General features: G+C 44.6%; 1 protein-coding gene across 2 annotated transcripts in view; it reads left to right on the top strand.

Annotated features, from left to right (window-relative positions):
• LOC141206697 (ileal sodium/bile acid cotransporter-like) overlaps positions 1-21273 on the top strand; it is an 84414-nt gene that overhangs the window by 17162 nt on the left and 45979 nt on the right. For both annotated transcript variants that reach the window (XM_073664235.1, XM_073664234.1), the window contains exon 2: positions 12419-12537. In XM_073664235.1, the coding sequence (XP_073520336.1) occupies positions 12419-12537 (119 nt within the window). The remainder of the gene's footprint in view (positions 1-12418; positions 12538-21273) is intronic.

Below are 21273 nucleotides of genomic sequence, written 5' to 3'. Positions count from 1 at the left end.
ATTATTGGCTATTAAACTCGCATTTGAACACTGGCGCCACTTCTTGGAAGGTGCGGAATTTCCCGTTCAGGTTCTTACGGATCATAAAAATCTGATATATCTTGACGCTGCCAAGCGCCTGAATGCCCGTCAGGCTAGGTGGGCACTGTTTTTCTCGCGGTTTAATTTCTCCGTTACTTACATCCCTGGTACTAAGAATGTTAAGGCGGATGCCTTGTCTCGCAGTTTTTCTCCCATAGTCGGTGCTGAGAAAGAGGAAAACATTTTACAAGAAGGTGTTGTGATAGCTGCTTTAGACTCCGTTTTGGAAGATGAGATTCTTAAAGCTCAGGAGAATGCCCCATCTAACACTCCTCATGGGAGGTTGTTTGTGCCTGGGACCTTTAGGAGAGATTTGTTTGTTGAGTGTCACGAATCTCGGTTGGCAGGTCATCCCGGAATCTCTGAGACCAAGAGACTGGTGGGTCGCAGTTTTTGGTGGCCTGGATGGCAGAAGGAAGTCATTAAGTGGGTGCGCCAATGTACTATATGTGCTAGATCTAAGTCCTCACATACTCCTGCTGCGGGGTTGCTTTGTCCTTTGGAGGTCCCCAGTGCTCCTTGGACACATTTGGCTATGGACTTTATAACTGACCTTCCCCCCTCTGAGGGTTTTACTGTCATCTGGGTGGTCGTGGACCGTTTTAGCAAGATGTGTCACTTGGTTCCCTTCGTCAAACTGCCCTGCGCTAAAACTCTCGCTAAGGCCTTTGTCAAGGAAATTGTCAGACTTCATGGCGTTCCTACTGACATTGTTTCTGATAGGGGTCCTCAGTTCGTGGCTCGTTTTTGGCGTGCCTTTTGTGACAGGTTGGGAATTCATTTGTCGTTTTCGTCCGGATATCATCCTGAATCTAATGGCCAGACAGAAAGGAAAAACCAGGATGTTGAGCAGTTCTTGCGTTGTTTTGTGGCAGACAATCAAGAGGGGTGGTCTGAGTTTCTGCCACTTGCCGAATTTGCTCTGAACAATCATACATCTTCTTCTGCTGGTTGTTCGCCTTTTTTTTGTTGTTCTGGGAGACATCCGTCGTTTGGGTCGTTCTCCAAGTTGGGATCTGCCGTGCCTGAGGAGGAGAATTTTTCCGGTGATTTGGAAAGAGTTTGGACGGATGTGCGTGGTAATCTTCAGGAGGCCAACAGAAAATCTAAAGACTACTTTGATAGGAAACGACAGGAGGTTTTGTTCGCTGTTGGTGACATGGTTTGGTTGTCCTCTAGGAATCTGCGGTTGAGGATTCCTTCTAAGAAATTGGGTCCCAAGTTTGTAGGGCCCTTTAAGGTGCTTCAGGTTGTCAACCAATCTGCTGTTAGGTTGGAGGTTCCTACCTCCTGGAGAATTAATCCGGTCTTTCATGTCTCTCTGTTAAAAAAAGCTGTTGTGTCGGATGGTGACGCCTCTGCCTCTGTTCCTCCGGTGGTGGAGGACGGGGAATATGAAATTTCTCGCATCCTTGACTCTAGACGGTATAGAGGTAGTTTGCAGTATCTTGTGGCCTGGAAAGGTTTCGGACCCGAGGATAACTCTTGGGTGAGGTCAGATGATGTTTCCGCGTCCAGACTTATCAGAGCGTTTCACAGGAGATTTCCTGATAAGCCTGGTCCTAGGGGATCCGGAGGATCCTCTTAGAAGGGGGGGTACTGTTAGAACCTTGCTGTTAGGTTTTTTTTCCTTTGCTGGTCACATGACCTTGTTGGCCTATTTAATCCTGCTCCGCCCTTCTGGCTTTGCTGGACTTCATTGTATATCTACTTTCTAGCTAGCCTGTGCTCTGTATCTAACTCTGTTAGTTTGCTTGGTCTACGGACCTCTAGGTTCTATCTATTTTGTTTGTTCGTCTGTCTGCTACTATTTCTGTTAGGAGGTGTCCCATATTCCTCCCAGTCCTTAGTACTTGTAGGGATTCCCTCCCCAAATCTATAGGTCTCCGTACAGACTAGATTAGGACTTTAGCAGGTCTGATCGCAGGATCAGGTTCCCTGTTACATCGTAGGGATTCAGCTGAGTCTTATAGTAGGGACAGATCTCCTCTCTTTCCTTAGCTTTGGTAGCAGAACATAACAATGGCCTTCTGCAGAGGGCACGGTCGCTGTGTGCTCACTTCCGCCGTTCGCATCCCGCAGCTCAGCGACTTACATCTCTACAGAAGTCGTTGGGCCTGCCACTTCACCGGCTAAAATGCGATGTGCCTACCCGGTGGAATTCAACTCTGCACATGTTGCAGCGACTGTGGCAGCACCGACAAGCCCTGGTGCAATACATTCTGACGTATAGCCTGGGCCAACGAGATCCAGAGGTGGGGCAAATCACGCTGGAGGAGTGGTCTCAGATCAGGGACCTATGCACCCTTCTGCACAGTTTTGAAATGGCGACGAAGATGTTTAGTGCTGACGATGCCATTATCAGCATGACTATTCCGGTGATTTACATGCTGGAGCACATGTTAAACAGAATTCGGAGTCAGGTGGTGGCACAAGAGGAGGTGGAGGAAGTAGAGGAGGAGGAGTTGTATGCGGAAGGGCTAACATCTGCAAGGTCCAGACGGTCGGCAGCACCAAGGCGGCAGGCATGTGAGGGTGGGGGAGATGGTTTTACCAGGGCGCATGGTAGCAGCCAAAGTAGTGAGGAAGGTGCAGGAGCCCAGGAAGAAGTGGAGGACGAACTGATGGAAGACTCATCAGATGAGGGAGACCTTGATCACATTTCTGTTGTGCGAGGTTGGGGGGAGAGGACAGAGGAAGGAAGCATGATTGTTACCTCGCCACCAACACAATAGGGACTTGGTGCTCCTGGATGCGCAACACACATGAGTGCCTTCTTGCTGCACTACCTGCAACATGACCCTCGAATTGTGAGAATTAGAAATAATCCTGACTACTGGATTGCCACACTGTTAGATCCCCGGTACAAAAGTAAATTTGCAGAAATTATTCCTGACATAGAAAGGGATGCACGCATGCAGGAGTATCAGCAGAGACTGTTGCAGAATCTTACATGTGCTTTTCCACAAAATACCAGTGGTGCACGTAGTGAATCTCACAGTTCCAACTTGCCAACCGTGGGACCGTCAAGTGTTCAGCACTCAAACCGTAACAGAACCACAGTATCTGCTGGTAACATCAATTTTGCGGAATCATTTCACCACTTTTTTAGCCCATCCTTTGCAAGGCCACAGGAGACAAGAAGTCTGACACATAGTCAATGCCTAGAGACGATGATACAGGAGTATCTCCAAGTAAACATTGAAGCCATGACTGTGTCACTGGACCCTTGCTCTTTTTGGGCTTCCAATCTGGATAAATGGCCGGAGCTAGCCACTTACGCCTTGGAGATCTTGTCATGCCCCGCAGCCAGCGTTCTGTCTGAACGTGTGTTCAGCGCTGCTGGTGGTGTGCTGACAGATAAGCGCACGCGGCTCTCCACTGATAATGTAGACAGACTCACGTTCATAAAGATGAACAAATCATGGATCCGAAACGACTTTTCTACCCCTGTGTCATCCTGGGGAGAGTAAAAGCTTGATGATTGGTTAAAATCACCCTACCAACCGTTTTAAGCTTTCAAATTACTAATCATGTTTATCTGTATCTTGGCTGGAAAATAATTTGGGCTTTGTAGCAGTGTGCAGCACTGATTCTATTAGGCCATCTATAATAAGCTCCACCAGATTTAAAATTACTAATCATGTTTATCTGTATCTTGACTGGAAAATAATTTGGGCTTTGTAGCAGTGTGCAGCACTGATCCTATTAGGCCATCTATACTAAAGCTTCACCAGATTTAAAATTAATAATAATTTTTAGCTGCATCTAGCCCGGAAAATAATTTTGGGGCTCCGAGATGCGCAAGACACATAAGTGCCTTCTTGCTGCACTACCTGCAGCATGACCCTCATATTGTCAGAATTCGAAGTAATCATGACTACTGGGTTGCCACACTCTTAGATCCCCCAAACTTTTCGATCAACCTTTTCATTTTAATAAAGACCAAAAAAATGGTCATTTTTGAAATTATAAGCATTAGCAGGTTGTTAGAAACTGAAATCAAACAGTTTTCAACTCAAAACTTTATTCTAGGTGATGTTACATTTTCACATAGGACCCCTTGTTCGAAAGGAGCTTCTGAACTCTCTCGTCCATTGAATTTGTCAGGTTTTGGATGGTTTCTGCTTCAATTGTTTTGCATGAGGACAGAATACCCTCCCAGAGCTGTTGCTTAGATGTGAACTGCCTCCCGCCATCATAGACACTCCTTTTAATGATGCTCCAAAGGTTCTGAATGGGGTAGAGGTCAGGGGAGCATGGGGGTCACACCATAAGTTTGTCCCCTTTTATGCCCATATCAGCCAGAGATGCAGATGTTTTATGTGCAGCATGAGATGGTGCATTATCATGCAAAAAAATGATCTTGCTGTGAAATACACGGTTCTTCTTCTTGAACCATGGCAGGAAGTGCTGTTTGAGAAAATCCACATACATTATGGAGTTCATCTTTAGCGCCTTCAGGGATCCTAAAGGGGCCGACAATCTCTCTCCCCATGATTTCAGCCCAAAACATTACTCCACCTCCTCCTTGTTGGCGCTGTAGCCGTGTTTGCGTGGGGTGTCCATCAACCAGCCATCCTCCACTCCATCCATCTGGACCATCGAGCGCTGCACGGCACTCATCCGTGAACAAAACAGTTTTGAAATCAGTCTTCATGTAATGTTTGGCCCACTGGAGCCGTTTCTGCTTGTGTGAAGTGGATAGAGGAGGTCGACAGGATGGCGTATGCACAGCTGCAAACCTCTGAAGGACCCTGCATCTTGTTGTTCGGGGGACGTTGGAGGCACCAGCAGCTTCAAAAACTTGTCTGCTGCTATGACAAGGCTTTTTTGCCGCTACTCTTTTAACCTGACGTAATTGCTTGTAGGAAAGAGTCCTCAATTTGCCCTTATCAGCACGCACACGTGTGTACTGTGAATCAGCTACATACTTCTTGATTGCCAAGACACTTCATCCTGATCATCGCACAATGTTGATTGTAGTCATGCCTTGACCTAAACACTCCACAATTTGTTGCTTCTCAGCAGCCGACACATCCTTTTTCCTTCCCATTTTGGCAGAAAATGTAGGCTGCTTAATAATGTGAGACAGCCTTCTTAAGTACTCTTGCCTTTCATTGGACACACCTGCCAAACTAATTAGCACAGGTGTCTGCAATTGCTTACAGTGATATAAAGAGCCCTGACACACATCACCATCAATGAGTTTAACTGACAAACAAACAAATTCTTCCCTTATCACTCCTAAACACTTTTTGCATAATAATTTGGAACACAGTGTACATGTGCTTTTCCACAAAACACCAGTGGTTCACGTAGTGAATCTTACAGTTCTAACTTGCCAACCGTGGTCTGTATGGAGTTGTTCAATAAAGGGCCCAAAATTAAGATAACATAGATGGGAGAGGTCTCTATGAATAGGAATTCCTAAGTATTTGATACCCTGTGAGGGCCAGGCAAAGGGAAAGTTGGACTGGATGGAATCCTATATGGATTTGGGGAGGGAGACATCGAGGGCCTCAGACTTCGCTGCATTGATTTTAAAATTTGACCATGTAACAAAGTGATCTATTTCAGCCATAACAGCATGGATGGATATATGTGATTGAGTGATTTATACTAGGACATCATCAGCAAATAGAGAGCACTTGTACTCGGTGCCTCCCACCTCAATCCACCTAATATTGGGGTTATGGCGAATTGATGAGAGCAGGTGCTCCGTCACTAGGATGTATAAGAGAGGGGACAGAGAACATCCCTGCCTTGTCCCATTGGTGATTGTGAAAGGTGATGAAAATGTTCTGACGCGCCCCCTGGGCCTTGGGACACCCGGAGCCGGACCCTTTTTGGTGGATGCTGGTGGTTGTAGTCTCCGTGGCGGCGACCCGGTTCCGTGGCTCAGGGCGGTCAAACCAGTGGCCGAACTATTTATGTGGTTTTGATGTTTAAATATCCGACTACGCCACCCGTGGATTGCGGTCAGAGTGAACCGCCGCTCCAGGGCAGACCGCTGAGGCTGGTGTTGTGGGTGCAGCAGAGCGTAGCATAACTCCCCACGGGAGGAGTATAGCCTCAGGGCAGTGTATGCGGAGGATGGGGGTGATGGTGCAGGGCAGCAGCAGTAACGACACGGAGTCAGTGATGCAGTCCAGGGCCTTTACTCACAGTTCTTATCCAGACCACGTCTGCAGGTAACGGCTGCCCACGTCGTACTGTGCTCACCAGGTGAGGGGCTCAGACAACTCCCAGATAACTTTGGAGCGCTTCACAGGACCCCCTTTGTGTGTCCTTTGTCTGGCCTTTCTTACCAACCCTTCTGTCCGGCTGCCTCGGGCCTCCTCTTGGTAAACTTGGCGCCAGTTTCCCTGACCCTATGTGGTGCCTTCCTAGCGGGTGTAGCGAGGGGCTGCGCCACATAAAATGTCACAGCCTCTCTGTTTCTAGCTGAGGGTCGTTTCCTGCCTCCACTAGTTTCGGGGACCGGTCTCCCCCTTTGGCCTGACCCCTCCACGCAGGTGGATTCGGGCGTGCGGTGGCGACTCGCCCGTCCGCACCCCTGGGATCCCTTCGTTCCTCGTTCCTGGAGCCTTCTCCGCTCCTCTTCCTTCCTTCTCCCTCTTCCAGGCCTGGGCCTCTGTTACTAGGCCCGCCTCCGGAGCAGAGCTCATGCAGAGCCCCTGCTTCCTGCCACTTCTGCTCAGACTTCTCTGCACTGAACTAAGATGGTGCCCACCTTTTATACTCCCTTCTCAATGCACCCAGGAACTGCTTCCTCCCTGCTCCTGCACTACAGGGTTCCTGTTCCTCAGTGTTCCCTCCCCCCACTCCAGCCAGGGACAGGGACTGTCTTGCCCATCTCAGGGGCATATTGGTCGCCCTGCCCCACGGCAATGTGGTGTAATGCATGCAGGTGTCGGGTCCTGATCCACACTACATCCTTACCTGAGAGTGAGATATCACACCTCTGGGTGAGGTGCAATACCTCTGTAGCAACCGAGCCCTCATGGTGCTACAGTTCCATTTATCTTTAGCCTAGGTGACGTATTGCGATACAGGGCCGTGATTTTGGCTATAAAAGGGTCCCCTAGACCCCTACCCCAAGCTTTTTAAGAGAATCATATATGGCGTGCCAGGAGACTCTATGGAATGCTTTCTCAGCATCCAACGAGAGTATCTAATTACAAATTTTTAACTGCATCTAGCCCAGGAAATACTTTGTGCCTAGTAGCAGTGTCTGCTAGTCAGCGGATTATCCCGGCTGTTAAGCAAGCTACACCACCTGTAGTTTGGACACTTAATTTTTTCAAAGGAAATGCTTTGGGACCACGGGATACTCAGTGAAGAGCATCAGGAGGCACCCCAAGGCATAGGGGCTGGGACTGGCAGTAGGATGCCTTGCGGTGGACAGCCGAGCTCGATCCTTATAAAAGCTTTTTAACTGCAGCAGCTTTAGTGGACGCTACTGGAGCTGGAATTACGCGGCTGCTGGCATGAGACTTGCCCTCCAATAGATCCTTGTAAATGGATTTAAAGTGTATTCATTCAAATTAGAGAGACAATTTAAATTAAAAAGCTTAGAGCTGCCTCCACCACAGGGGGGCTCGCTCGACCCACCAGCGGACAGGCACCAGTATTGGGAGAGGGGGGCTGGCCGTCAGGGTTCACCGCGGCTCTGGCACAAACCCGGCGATGCGGAGGTGGCACGGGCAGGAGCGGACTGAACGTGTCGGCTTCTCACTTTTTGGATTTTAGAAGGGCATGACATGCCTATATCTGTGTCTCCCCCTCCTTTTACTCCTCCACCTCTTTTCTTTTCGCATGACTATATGTACTTGTCACTTTTCCATGTGTTAGTTGTGTCTTCTGAGCAGTTTGTCATCTTTTGGACACCTTTGAAGGTGTTTTCTATGTGTTTCTATGTGTTTTTGTTTGCCTGCCATTGGTTTTAACGGTGTTCGAAGGTGTTCGACGAACAGTTCGACGAACAGTTCGGCGAACACACGGGTGTTCGACGAACCGAACCGAACTCGAACACTACGGGGGTGGCTCAACACTACCCACAAAAACAGTGAGAACATAAAAAGTCCTTGCTATCCAGGTCCACATATGTACCAAGAATATACATATGTACCAAAGCTTGGACTCGGTCAATCAAGAGAGCTCCTTGAGTAATAGCAAGCCACCATTACAAGATAGACGGTGAAATGTCTCCCCTCCTAAATATTCCATGATGAACTATGAGTCGTTTTATTGAAACGTGGAAGTATTTAGGGGCCACAGCAACTCGCTCACAAAGTGCACAAGCCAAGTCATCATCATCGTCTGACCTCACAAATGCTCTTCTGGACAAATAGGTAAAAATTCCCAAGTGCGCATTCCAAAATCTTATTGAAATCATTCTCAGAAGACTGGAAGCTGTTTTATCTGCAAATGGGGAACCACCTCCACATTAATGCCTATGGATTTAGAATGGGACATCATGGGAGCTCCTGTGTAAGCATCCAAATCCATATAATGTAGATGCACACGGAGGTGTATGAGCAGTCATGCAGATATACAGGCACAACATATATACTCCAGTGACTTAATTTGTAAACCCACATAAAAAGCAATATAGAGTGCTTTTATATACGATTGAAACCAGAAGTTTACATACATTATATAAAAAGATACATATGCATGTTTTTTTCAATATCTGACATGAAATCAGAATAAACTTTTTAGATCAATTAGGATTACCATAATTTTTAATATTTGCCAAATACCATAATAACAAGAGAGAGAATATTTTAAGGCATTTTTATTACTTACTGCAAAGTCAAAAGTTTACATACATTTCATTAGTATTTGGTACCATTGCCCTTAAACTGAATGACTTGGGTCAAACGTTTGGGATATCCTTCCACAAGCTTCTCACAACAGTTTGTTGGAATTTGGGCCCATTTCTCCTGACAAAACAGGTGTAACTTATCCAGGTTTGTAGGTCGCCTTGCTCGCACCTGCCTTTTCAGCTTTGCCCATAAATTTTCGATAGGATTGAGATCAGGGTTTTGTGATGGCCACTCCAAAATATTGACTTTTTAATCCTTAAGCTACTTTGTTACCATTTTGGCAATATGCTTCGGGTCATTGTCCATTTGGAAGACCCATTTCTGCCCAAGCTTTAACTTCCTGGCTGATGTCTTGAGATGTTGCTTCAGTATTGCCACATAATCTTCTTTTCTCATGATGCCATCTATTTTGTGACGTGCACCAGTCCCTCCTGCAGCAAAACAACCCCACAACATGATGCTGCCATCCCCGTGTTTCACAGTTGGATTGGTGTTCTTAGGCTTTCAAGCTTCTCCCTTTTTCCTCCAAACGCACCGATGGCCATTATTAAGCCCAAAAAGTTAAATTTTAATTTCATCAGACTACAGGACATGTCTCCAAAAATTAAGGTCTTTGATTCTGTGTGCATTTGTGAACATTAATCTGGCTTTTTTATATTTCTTTTGGAGTAATGGCTTCTTCCTGGCAGAGTGGCCTTTCAGCCCATGTTGATTCAATACTCATTTCACTGTGGATATTGACACAATCTTACCAGCTTCCGCCATCATCTTCACAAGGTATTTTGCTTTTGTCCTTGAGTTGATATGCACATGTCGGACCAAAGCACGTTGGACACAGAACCCGTCTCCTTCCTGAGCGGTATAATGGCTGGACATTACCATCTTGTTTGTACTTGTGTATAATTGTTTGTACTGATGAACGAGATACCTTCAGGTATCTTGAAATTGTACCCAAGGATGAGTCCGACTTGTGCAAGTCCACAATTCTTTTCCTGATATCTTGGCTGATTTCTTTAGACTTTCCCACAATGCTACACAAAGAAGCAGTGTGTTTCAAGTGTGCATTAAAATACATTCACAGATGTGTTTCTAATTAACTCAGATTTTGCCAAATTAAACTATCAGAAGCTTCTAAACACATGACATCATCATATGGGCAGTCCAGAATTATTTAAAGGCAAAGTAATCTTAGTGTATGGAAACTTTTGACTTTGCAGTAAGTAATAAAAATCCCTTAAACATTCTCTCTCTCTCATTATTCTAGAATTTGGGAAATATTAAAATTATAGTAATCCTAATTTACCTAAAATGGGAAAGGTTTATTCTCATTTCATGTCAGATATTGAGAATAACATATATATGTGTCTTTTTATATAGTGTATGTAAACTTCTGGTTTCAACTGTAAATAACAGCCACAGTGCACCTATTACATACTGTACCCAGCCACTTACTCTATAGCAGTACCAGACACTTGCTGCCATAAATTGAATGTGTTATTTTTTTAATTAACCCCTTCATGACAGGAGCATTTTCCTTTTTTGCGTTTTAGTTTTTCGCTCCCATTGTTCCCAGAGCCATAACTTTTTTATTTTTCAGTCAATATGGCCGTGTAAGGGCTTATTTTTTGCGGGACAATTTGTACTTTTGAATGCCATCACTGGTTTTACCATATTCTGTACTGGAAAATGGGAAAAAAATTCCAAGTGCGGTGAAATTGCAAAAAAAGTGCAATACTGCAGTTGTTTTTTAAGTTTTTTTTTTACCACGTTCACTGAATGCTAAAACTGACCAGACATTATTCTTCTCCAGGTTATTATGAGTTTGTAGACGCCAAACATGTATAGTTTCTTTTTTATTTAAGAGGTGAAAAAAAATCCAAAATTTGTTAAAAAAAAAAAAAGTCGCCATTTTCAGAGACCTCTAGCGTGTCCATTTTTCATGATCTGGGGCCGGGTGATTCAATCCGCGGCTGTTGCGGGCACAATCAGCTGACATGTGCCCGGTTCAGTGCGGGCTTAGTGCCGGAGCTCGCGCTGAACCGGGGGTTCAAACGTGGTGCATACTATTACGTACCACGTCGGACAGGGGTTAATAAAATGTATTTATTCTACGGGGGTTTTTTTATTAAATACTAAGAATGACTGTCATTACAGATTTTTTTTAAATCATTTTTTTCTTCTTCCACTGGATGCTGCCATTTGTATTTGATTCTTTATAAGGTCTCAGACAACACATAAAAAAGCAAATAAGGAGTACAAAGGGCATAGGAGAGTAGGTGCGGTCACCCATACTGTGGCCATAATAGCTGTGCACTGCGCACACTCACTGGCATGAGCAGTTCACAGCTTTTACTTTAAAGGAATGAAAGCCTGATCTTGCTGACCCTATGGTGGCAAGGATCGGTAATAGGAATATATTTTGATAGCGCCAGCCTCCAGCAATATGGGTCTTGGTTGGCGCGGATGTGGTAGTAACAGTGGATCATATTGCTGCTCAAAGGAACTTGCGAGAAAACTGACCATCTGAAGGAAATGTCTCGTGTCTGTACACTAACAAAGGCCATGGTGGTATAGAAATCCAGCGGAACTCAAAGTGGTTGTTCCATGAAGCCACAACTGAGCACTAGGTTTCTCCCAAGCTTCAAAGAGCAATGTCTCTATCTACAATGTAGGGGAAATCATGGCCAGTCCATTCAACAACAAAATGGCGCACTTTGAGTCCAACCATATCCTACCCCTTCTTTTTGCACAGCCAGTAGTCGAGAAGAATAATTTAGGGAGCTCAGGGGCAGACATAAACAGTAGAGGGTCTCTGCAAGAACAATATTTTGGCTCTTTGCAGTCCCCTGTTGCTTTGGAGATGGAATTGGGCCCCCTTACCTCTTGCTCCCCTGTGCAACTACACAGTTTACAGGGTCCCTGAGGGATCTGCTCCTGCCCATCTTTGCAGCAATCATAATTCTAGTTTCCATTAATATTGCTTTTCTAGGCAAAAGTGAGTAGCTGCTCCAACTAGTGGCTAACCGTGGATATATGAAATATAAAAAATTATTTAACTTTCCACATTTTCTACAATTTAAAAAAATAGAACAAAATATTTAAAAAAGTTAAAAAATGTTTAAAATATCATTAATAATTGATATATTTATTGTTTTACAACGGTACTGACAACAGAGACTAGTACATTTATCTGTTGACTGCTCACTTAAAAACTAATATTGTAATGCTGCGACAGGCAGCAGTGTGTCCCTTCAGCATTGACAATGTTTAGAGCCAAAAAAACGAATATATGTGTGGCATACAGTTTTGTAAGGGTAATATAATTTTATTGTATTAATCTTTTAATAAACATTGACAATTACATTATCGTGAAACTAACAATAGTTTATTTTTTCCAAAACATTTTGTACTGTTTGAAGAAATAGGAAAGTTTTAAAGCTAGTATATTTTACTTCCTATTACTATTATACTTACTATCTTACCTGGTATTTTTATTTTTGCAGTTTGACCATGACTACTTGTTCGACAATATTTGCACTTGGTATGATGCCATTATGCCTATTTATATACACCAAAAAATGGGTTGATTCCAATTCAATTGTTATACCATACGATACCATAGGTAAGTAAGAACATCAATATTAACTCTTTTTTTATTTTTCAGCTACTTTTGATTTATTCTTCAAAATTGCATGCAAAACTGTAACTTACATATGTGAACAAAGCCTATTGCACAGTTAAAATTTTATTATTTCAACAATCAAATTCGTTAGAAGAGTTGCCCAATTAAAACCTGAATACAGGTTTTCCTGTGGGTGAGGTCCAGGCAAAAAGTGTTATTTTTTCCTGCAGCGCCACCAGAGGACAAATGATGCATTACACATTAACCATTGGTCCAGAGCAGAGATACTTTGGTAACTGATCTCAGTTCTAGGTAATGCATTAAGGTACAATGGGAAATCCTCTATCAATTATCCTAATGTAGTATTTGAAAATTAGTTTTCTAAACCAGACAATTACTTCCATTTCATGAATCTATCAGAAATGTACCAGGGGTTGCAGAATCAGCAGAGGGAGCAGTAAAATATTTACTAATTCATTCCTTACTGTTTTATCTTTTCTTTGACTCATAAACTCATTGGCTTGGAATTTATTATTTGGAAGTCTTTCCTTGAAAAGTGCAGAGTAATCACATAACACACTTACATTATTCACGCAGTGATTTTTGAGGGCACTGGGATATTGACTTTAGGAAATAGTAGAAGCAAATCAAGCTCAGGTGATAAATAGAATAGATAAAGGTATGTATTATTACAACTGATTAACGCCTGCTTGAGGTTATTGGACAAGGAAAATTAAGTGAGTTGAGAGGTGAGGATACTTTCTCAGCATACTGATCACTTTCATTTAAAAAAATGTTAAACCAAACCTACCAATATAACATGCATAATGTACCGTATTCATTTTTATCAAATGTGTTAAAGGGAATATGTCACCCCCTGGGCGATATCAGACCTCTACTATGGCCATGCAGGGTATAGAAAAGTAAATCTATACTTACCTGTATGGCCCATAACAGAGGCCTGATTGAAGAGAAATCTGGTTTTATAAAGTCTGTTTTCCAGAGGATTGGTGTCCGGGGGACGCCAAGCAAACTCCTCCTATCTGCTTACTATTCCCCTAAATCGCCGCCTCTGTGCTAAATTACCATATTCCCCCCTCCCCCGCATGTCACAGGGCCTCCCCTCCCGCGCATGCAAAGAGAGCCGCTCCCATGGAGCGAGCTTTGTTTCCCTCCAGCCCCATTTGGAGGCGAGGCAGAGCAGGGAACGTCACAGGGCTTGTCACAGGGCCCTGTGACGTGCAGGGGAGGGAGGGATTATGGTAATTTAGCATGGAAGCAGCGATTTAGGGGAATAGTAAGCAGATAGGAGGTGTTTGCTTGGCATCCCCCAGATGCCAAGCCTATGGAAAACAGACTTTATAAAACCAGATTCCTCTGCAATCAGACATCTGCTATGGGCCATACAGGTAAGTATAGATTTACTTTTCTATACACTGTATGGCCATAGTAGAAGTCTGATATCGCCCAGGGGGGTGACACATTCCCTTTAAAATCCACCAATTTTTATGGAATTGGCTGACCCTTGTATGTGTATGGTGGCCTCTTTTATGTTCTGCAACTTAGAACTAAGGAATAGGTGGGAAAAGCTTTCCCTGCACTGAGACTCAGCTTAACCCTACGCTGGGGTGGCTGCACTATTCCTTATGAATAGCCCCACCGAAACTCCTGCACTGAACTCAAATGAAGACCTGTAGGAAGTGGAAAGGGGTCCCTAAAAGATCTAAGGACTGGGAGCAAAAGCAGGAGACCTCCTAACAGAAAAGTTAGTTGCAGAAATGAAGATTAAAGGGAACAAAACTGGTGGAACAAGAAGTCCCAGGATAACAATTGTCCAAAGCACAAAGAGCTAAACAAGGCTACTTAGCCAGAAGACAAGCGTAACAACACTGATGTCCAGCGGGGAATGGGAACCAGGTGCTGAGTAATAAAGAGTGCAGAGATCACGTGACCAAGAAACCCAGCACCAGAGGAAAAGACTAGAAGTCAGCAAACCACAACAAGATGGCCGATAGTAAAATAAAATAGATTCTAACAGCCTCCTGACTGTCCCCTGACATGATATTAGTAGAGAGAGAAAGAAATAGCATTTGGAAATATAAAGGCTGACCCTTTTGTTTGAAATAGAGGTAAGCTGCTGCCAGAGATCTGAAGGAGGACAGGGGAGGGTGAAGAAGGACAGAAGAGTCTGGACGCCAGCGTAGTCTGGAGGAGGAAAAAGGAGTGTGAAGGACAAAAAATCGGAGGTAGAGGAATCTGTAGGAGGACAGAGAAGCCTGGAAGAGGACATAGGATTCTCTAAGAAGACCGAGGGGTCTGAAGGACAAAGGAGTCTAGAGGAGGTCAGAGGAATCTGGAGGAGTACAGGGGAGTCTGGAGCAGGACAGAGAAGTCTTTATTAGGATAGAAGAGTCTGGAGGACAAAGGAGCCTGGAGGAGGATCACTATCTCTAGGAGGACTGAGAAATTTCAAGGACAGAGGAGCTTGGAGGAGGACAGAGGAGCCTGGAGGAGAACAGAGGAGTCTCTAGGTGGACAGAGGAGTCTCTAGGAGGACAGAAGAGTCTGAAGGTGGATAGATGAGTCTGGCAGTGGCCCTCTCATAGTGAACACAGGAGAACTCAGCTGAACATTTTATCTAATGTGCATAACCATCTTAATGTGTATAACCACTTTAAGCCAAGCATGCAATAACTATCCCACTGATGATGTAATCTCTGAACTATAATGCGAACAAACTGCCTGTCCACCGTGGTGTCTTTTTAGATTTTAATTGCATATGTACATTTACATTGCTGTGCAATGTGGGACTTTCCAAATGTTTTGAAGCTATGAGTCTTAATTTTCCAACATGCTTTCATGGCATATTGGCCCCTGTTGCTTAATAAAAGCTGGAGAGTCAGATGGTACTGACCATTTTTGTAAGGATATACGGCATATTCATTTCTACACTTACGGTATATTTAGTGCATATAGTTAGTGCAAATAAAGATCAAATTTTTACTTTTTTGTTGTTGGATACATTCAAGCACAGATTTCCCTTGGATTAGGTAATGGTGGACCCACACTTCAATTATGTTTACAAGTGGGTGCACATTGTCTTAAAGGACAGCATTTGTAGTAATCCAAGTATAATAAATAGTAACATAGGTTGAATAAAGACCTAGGTCATAAAGTAATTGTCTTAAAAAGACAACTTATTTTCAGATTGCTGGCCAGTTGCTGGTCAACACCTATTCAGATTAAGAAATCCCTGGCAATGGGTCGTGATAACCAAAGTAAACTCAATGATGTCCAAATACCCTATTAAGTGTTGCAAGAGAGACACATTTAACCCCTTCATGACATTTGATGTACCCATATGTCATGGTTGGATAGGGGTTCCAGACCAATGACGTATAAGTACGTCATGGCGATCGTGCGCGTCACATGATCACTGCTGGAAACTTGCCATATGTGATAGCCGAACCCCGGTTTTCACAGCCAGGAGCTGTGTCAGAATCGCACCATTCTGTTTACTTCCCTAAATGCCGCAATCGATATTCATTGCAACATTTAGGAGGCTGGGAGAGAGAGAAGCCTCTCATAGCGACATCATCATGAGGGCCAAATCGTCATCATTGCAACCCGCCCTTAAGCCAGAAAGTTATGTCACAAAAATAGTTAATAAATAACATTTATCACATGTCTACTTTACAGCAGCACAATTTTTGAAACATAATTTTTTTTGTTAGGGAGTTAAAAGGGTTAAATATTTATCAGCAATTTCTCATTTTTCCAAATAAATTTACAAAACCATTTATTTAGGGACCACATCACATTTGAAGTGACTTTAGGGGGCCTATAAGATACAAAAATACCCAAAAGTGACCCCATTATAAAAACTTCGACCCTCAATATGCTCAAAACCATATTCAAGAAGTTTATTCACCCTTCAGGTGTTTCACAGGGACTAAAGCAATGTGGTAAGAAAAAATGAAAATGTTACTTATTCCCACAAAATAATTTACTTTAGCACCAAATTTTGCATTTTCGTAAGGGTAACAGTAGAAAATGCACCATACAATTTTTTGCGCAAATTCTCCTGAGTACACTAATACCCCATATGTGGAGGAAAACTACTGTTTGAGCGCACGGCAAGGCTCGGAAGGGAAAAAGCGCCAATTGAATTCTTGAGCACAAAATTGTCTAGAATAGATAGCGGAAGTCATGTTGTGTTTGCTGAACCCCAGATGTTCCTAAACAGTTAAAAAAAAACACAAGTTCCCCATTTTGCAAACTTGACCCCTCAAGGAGTTTATCTAGCGGTGTGGTGAGCACTAGTGATGAGCGAACGTGCTCGCCACTGCTCGGTACTCGCCCGAGCATCACTGTGCTCGACAAGCTCGGCGCTCAGCGGGAACTCGGGTCCCCTCCCTGCATGTTTGGCGCTCTTTAGAGAGCCAATGAACATGCAGGGATTGCCTGCCACTCACTGTAATGCCATAGCCATGTTGGTTGTGGGCATTACAGTGATTGGCTGGCCGCACAGTGTCATCAGGTCTATATAAGACCTGGCGCCGCTATGCTCGTCACAGTCTACCCCGGAATCAGGCTGAGTAGGGAGAGGTGCTGCTGCATCAGGCAAAGATTTGCTTCTTTATAGTTAGTATAGGTATTCCACAACATATATATATATATATATATATATATATATATATATATATATATATATATATATATATATATATATATATATATATCTAACTGAACTAACAGTCCTTATGAGGACTAATACAGCTGCATGAATTCAGTGGTGATAACAGGAGTTAGGCAGGCAGGCAGGGTATGTGGCAAACTGCAGTGCATATAGTGCAAGAGGGTCCATTAAACGTAATGTTACTATAGGTAGTCCACAACATATATATATATATATCCATTTGAACTAACAGTCCTTCTGAGGACTAATCCAGTTGCATATAATTAGTGCTAGGCAGACAGGCAGTTTATGTGGCTGACTGCAGTGTATGATACAACACAAGAGGGTCCATTGAACGTCCTGTCTGCTGCTGCTGTAATAATTACAGATATTTGTAGATATAGCCCGTGATATCAGGGGCCAGGGCAAATGCTTTGCTTATCTTAGTCCTGGTTATTTGCTTAAAAAGCAATCCAAAGTACACCATTTTTCTGCTCCATTCGCTTGTTGTCACTGCAGAATAAAGCCAGATCTGTTCCATATTTCAGCGATAAAAATCCAGAAATTTAAACTAAACGTGGAAAATATTGGCCGAGGTGGTGGATGATATAGTAACTGACCCAACCTGGCAGGGGCACATACAGAGCGAGGACAGCAGCACACAGGGGGAGGGAGGCGTAGCACCACAACAGGCAGGAAGAAGCAGTGTGGTGGTCGCAGACACAAGGCGGGAAAGCGTTCCTCGTAACGCCAACACGAAGGAAGTTGCCAGTACAACTGTTAGGTCTTCCCGAGTCTGCTTATTTTTTTAAGACTCTGCAGATAACCCCAAAAAGGCCATTTGCACCACCTGCCAGGCCAGCATCATCAGGGGTAGCAAAGCTAGCAGCCTGACCACCACCAGCATGATTAGGCACATGGCAGCAAAGCACCCGACTAAGTGGGCAGAACTCCAGGGTCCAGCAACAGTGTCTGCGGGTGATACCACTGCTTCTTCCGCTGTTGTGCGTGCATGCCAATCCCTTGTCCATGGCGCATGCCAAGATGCTTCCCGCCCTGCACCTGTCATTGAACACTCTCAACTAGCACCATCAGCAAGCACGTCCATGTCCTTGTTCCAGTGCAGCATTCAGTTGTCCCTACCCCACTCCTTGGAACGCGAGCGCAAATACGCAGCCAACAGCCCACAGGCCACACTACTAAATTCACACATTTCGCGAATGCTTGCACTCGAAATGTTGCCTTTTAGGCTTGAGGAGATGGAAGCTTTCCACAACCTGATGGCAGCAGCCATCCCTAGCTGCCACTATTTCTCCCAGTGTGCCGTCCCCGCATTACATGAGCACGTGTCCCACAACATTAGACGTGACCTCAACAACGCAGTTACCGGGAAAGTCCACCTAACCACGGACATGTGGACAAGTGCTTGTGGGCAGGGACGGTACATCTCGCTGATGGCACACTGGGTTAATATAGTGGAAGCCGGGACCCAGTCAGACCTTGGGATGGAACATGTCCTCCCGACGCCAAGGATTTCAGGCCCTAGGTCAATCAGGGTTGCCCCCACATTCTACAGCTCCTGCTCCTCCTTCTCCTCCTCCTCTTCAGCCTCCAACTCAAAAATGACCACATCAGTCGGGCCAAGTGGCAACAGGCTGTGCTGAAGCTAATATGCTTAGGTGACAAACTGCACAATGCTGAAGAGTTGTGGACAGCTCTGAAAGAGCAGGCAGATCTGAGGCTGACACCGCTGACCCTACAGCCAGGCATGGTCATGTGTGACAATGGCTGGAACCTGGAGATGGCTCTAAGGAGAGGCAAGCTCACACATGTACGATGCCTGGCCCATGTGCTTAACCTCGTGGTTCAGCGGTTTCTCAAAACCTACTCGGATCTGCCGGATCTGATTGTCAAAGTACGCCACCTGTGTGCCCATTTTAGAAAGTCAGCTACAGCTTCCACCGCCTTTGCTGTGCTTCAGCAGAGTTTGCAGCTTTCAGCTCACCGACTGATCTGCGATATCCCCACACGTTGGAACTCTACATTGCAGATGTTGGGAAGGATTTGTGAGCAGAAGAGGGCAGTTGTTGAGTACCAGCATCAACAAGGCCGTCGGTATTCAGTTCAGACTCCACACATAAGACCTCAGGAGTGGACATGAATGTCAGACATATGTATCATCCTCCAAAACTTTGAGGACTCCACCAAGATGGTGCGCGGCGATGACGCCATAATTAGCGTCACCATCCCGCTTCTCTGTCTTCTGAAATGCTTTCTGCTCACAATTAAAGAGGATGCATTGCAGGTGGAGCACGATGATATGGAGCAAGGAACCATACAGGGTGCTTCCACACAGCCCAGCCTCATCACATCCCAATGTGGATTGGGTGACAATGAGGAAGAGGAGGAGGAGGAAGAACAGGAGCTAGTTTCCTGTGCTATAGATGGTACTACCTGCACAACTGTCATACGTTCTGTTCAGCGTGGATGGCGCGAGGACAGGGAGGATGAGGAGGAGAGCATGGTCAGTCGTCCTCTTGGTGAGGACATGGAAGTCTTACCTCTTTGCAGTCTGGCACACATGGCTCAGTTTATGTTACGCTGCCTTTCCCGTGACCCTCACGTTGTCCAAATTTTGGGTGACAGTCATTATTGGTTGGTGACTCTTCTAGACCCACGCTACAAGGAGAACTTTCTGTCTCTTATTCCTGTGCAGGACAGGCCTAATAAAATGGGGCAGTATGAGAAGGCACTTGTTGCGGAATTATTAAAAAAATCCCATCTGAAAACGCTGGCGGCAGAGGTCACAGGTCGTTGGACAACCAAAGACTGCAGGCAGTTTCAGAAGATGCTGAGGGAGTACCTTGCTGTCCGTACCAATGTCCTCCATGATTCCTCTGTGCCTTAAAATTATTGGGTATCCAAGCTAGACATGTGGCATGAACTGCCTCTAGTGTTTTGTCACAGCAAGTTTTTAGTGCTGCTGGTGGAATTATAACCGATAGGCACATCCGCCTGTCAACTGAAAATGATGACAGCCTGACTCTTATATAAATGAACAAGGGCTAGATTGGGCTGGACTTCTCAACACCACCGAATAATAGCAGCATAACATAAACTTAAATACAGTGTATTTTTTTGGGAGGTCTAACTCTATTCCCATGCACCTCTGTCTTCACACCCAGACATGGGTATACGCTTCCTGATTTAGTCTATTTGCTCTTGTCCTCCTCCTTCTCTGCATCCTCATCCTCCACCACCATATCACTACCATATGCACCATATCAACATATCTACGTCTCTTGCAAGGGACATTGGAGTTCTTCCAAATGTTTGACAGCCGTTGCTTCACTGTATACCCGCAAACCCTATAACTGAATAGCAAACCCTCTCCTTTCTAATGGGAACATGTCATTACTGTGACCCAGTTCTATGTGTCTTTAAATTGTTAGTGGGGTTTTTCCTAAATTTTGACAGCCGTTAGACTCACTGCATACCCCATAACTGTATAGCAGACCCGCTCCTTTCTAATGGGAACATGTCGTTACTGTGGCCCAGCTCTATGTGTCTTTAAATTGTTAGTGGGGTTTTTCCTAAATTTTGGCAGCCGTTGGACTCACTGCATACCCTATAAGTGTATAGCAGACCCTCTCCTTTCTAATGGGAACATGTCGTACTCGTTACTGTGGCCCAGCTCTATGTGTCTTTAAATTGTTAGTGTGGGTTTTCCTAAATTTTGGCAGCCGTTGCACTCACTGCATACCCTATAACTGAATAGCAGACCCTCTCCTTTCTAATGGGAACATGTCGTACTTATTACTGTGGCCCAGCTCTATGTGTCTTTAAATTGTTAGTGGTGTTTTTCCTAAATTTTGGCAGCCGTTGGACTCACTGCATACCCTATATCTGAATAGCAGACCCTCTCCTTTCTAATGGGAACATGTCGTTACTGTGGCCCAGCTCTCTGTGTCTTTAAATTGTTAGTAGGGTTTTTCACAAATTTTGGCAGCCCTTGCAGTCACAGCATGGGCATTACCACTATAGGAGACCCGCTCCTT

This window comes from Phyllobates terribilis, unplaced genomic scaffold (genome assembly GCF_046119375.1).
Source record: "Phyllobates terribilis strain yellow unplaced genomic scaffold, ASM4611937v1 Scaffold_2__4_contigs__length_985480577, whole genome shotgun sequence".
NCBI lineage: Eukaryota > Metazoa > Chordata > Amphibia > Anura > Dendrobatidae > Phyllobates > Phyllobates terribilis.
This window is presented reverse-complemented; position numbering and strand designations above follow the sequence as displayed.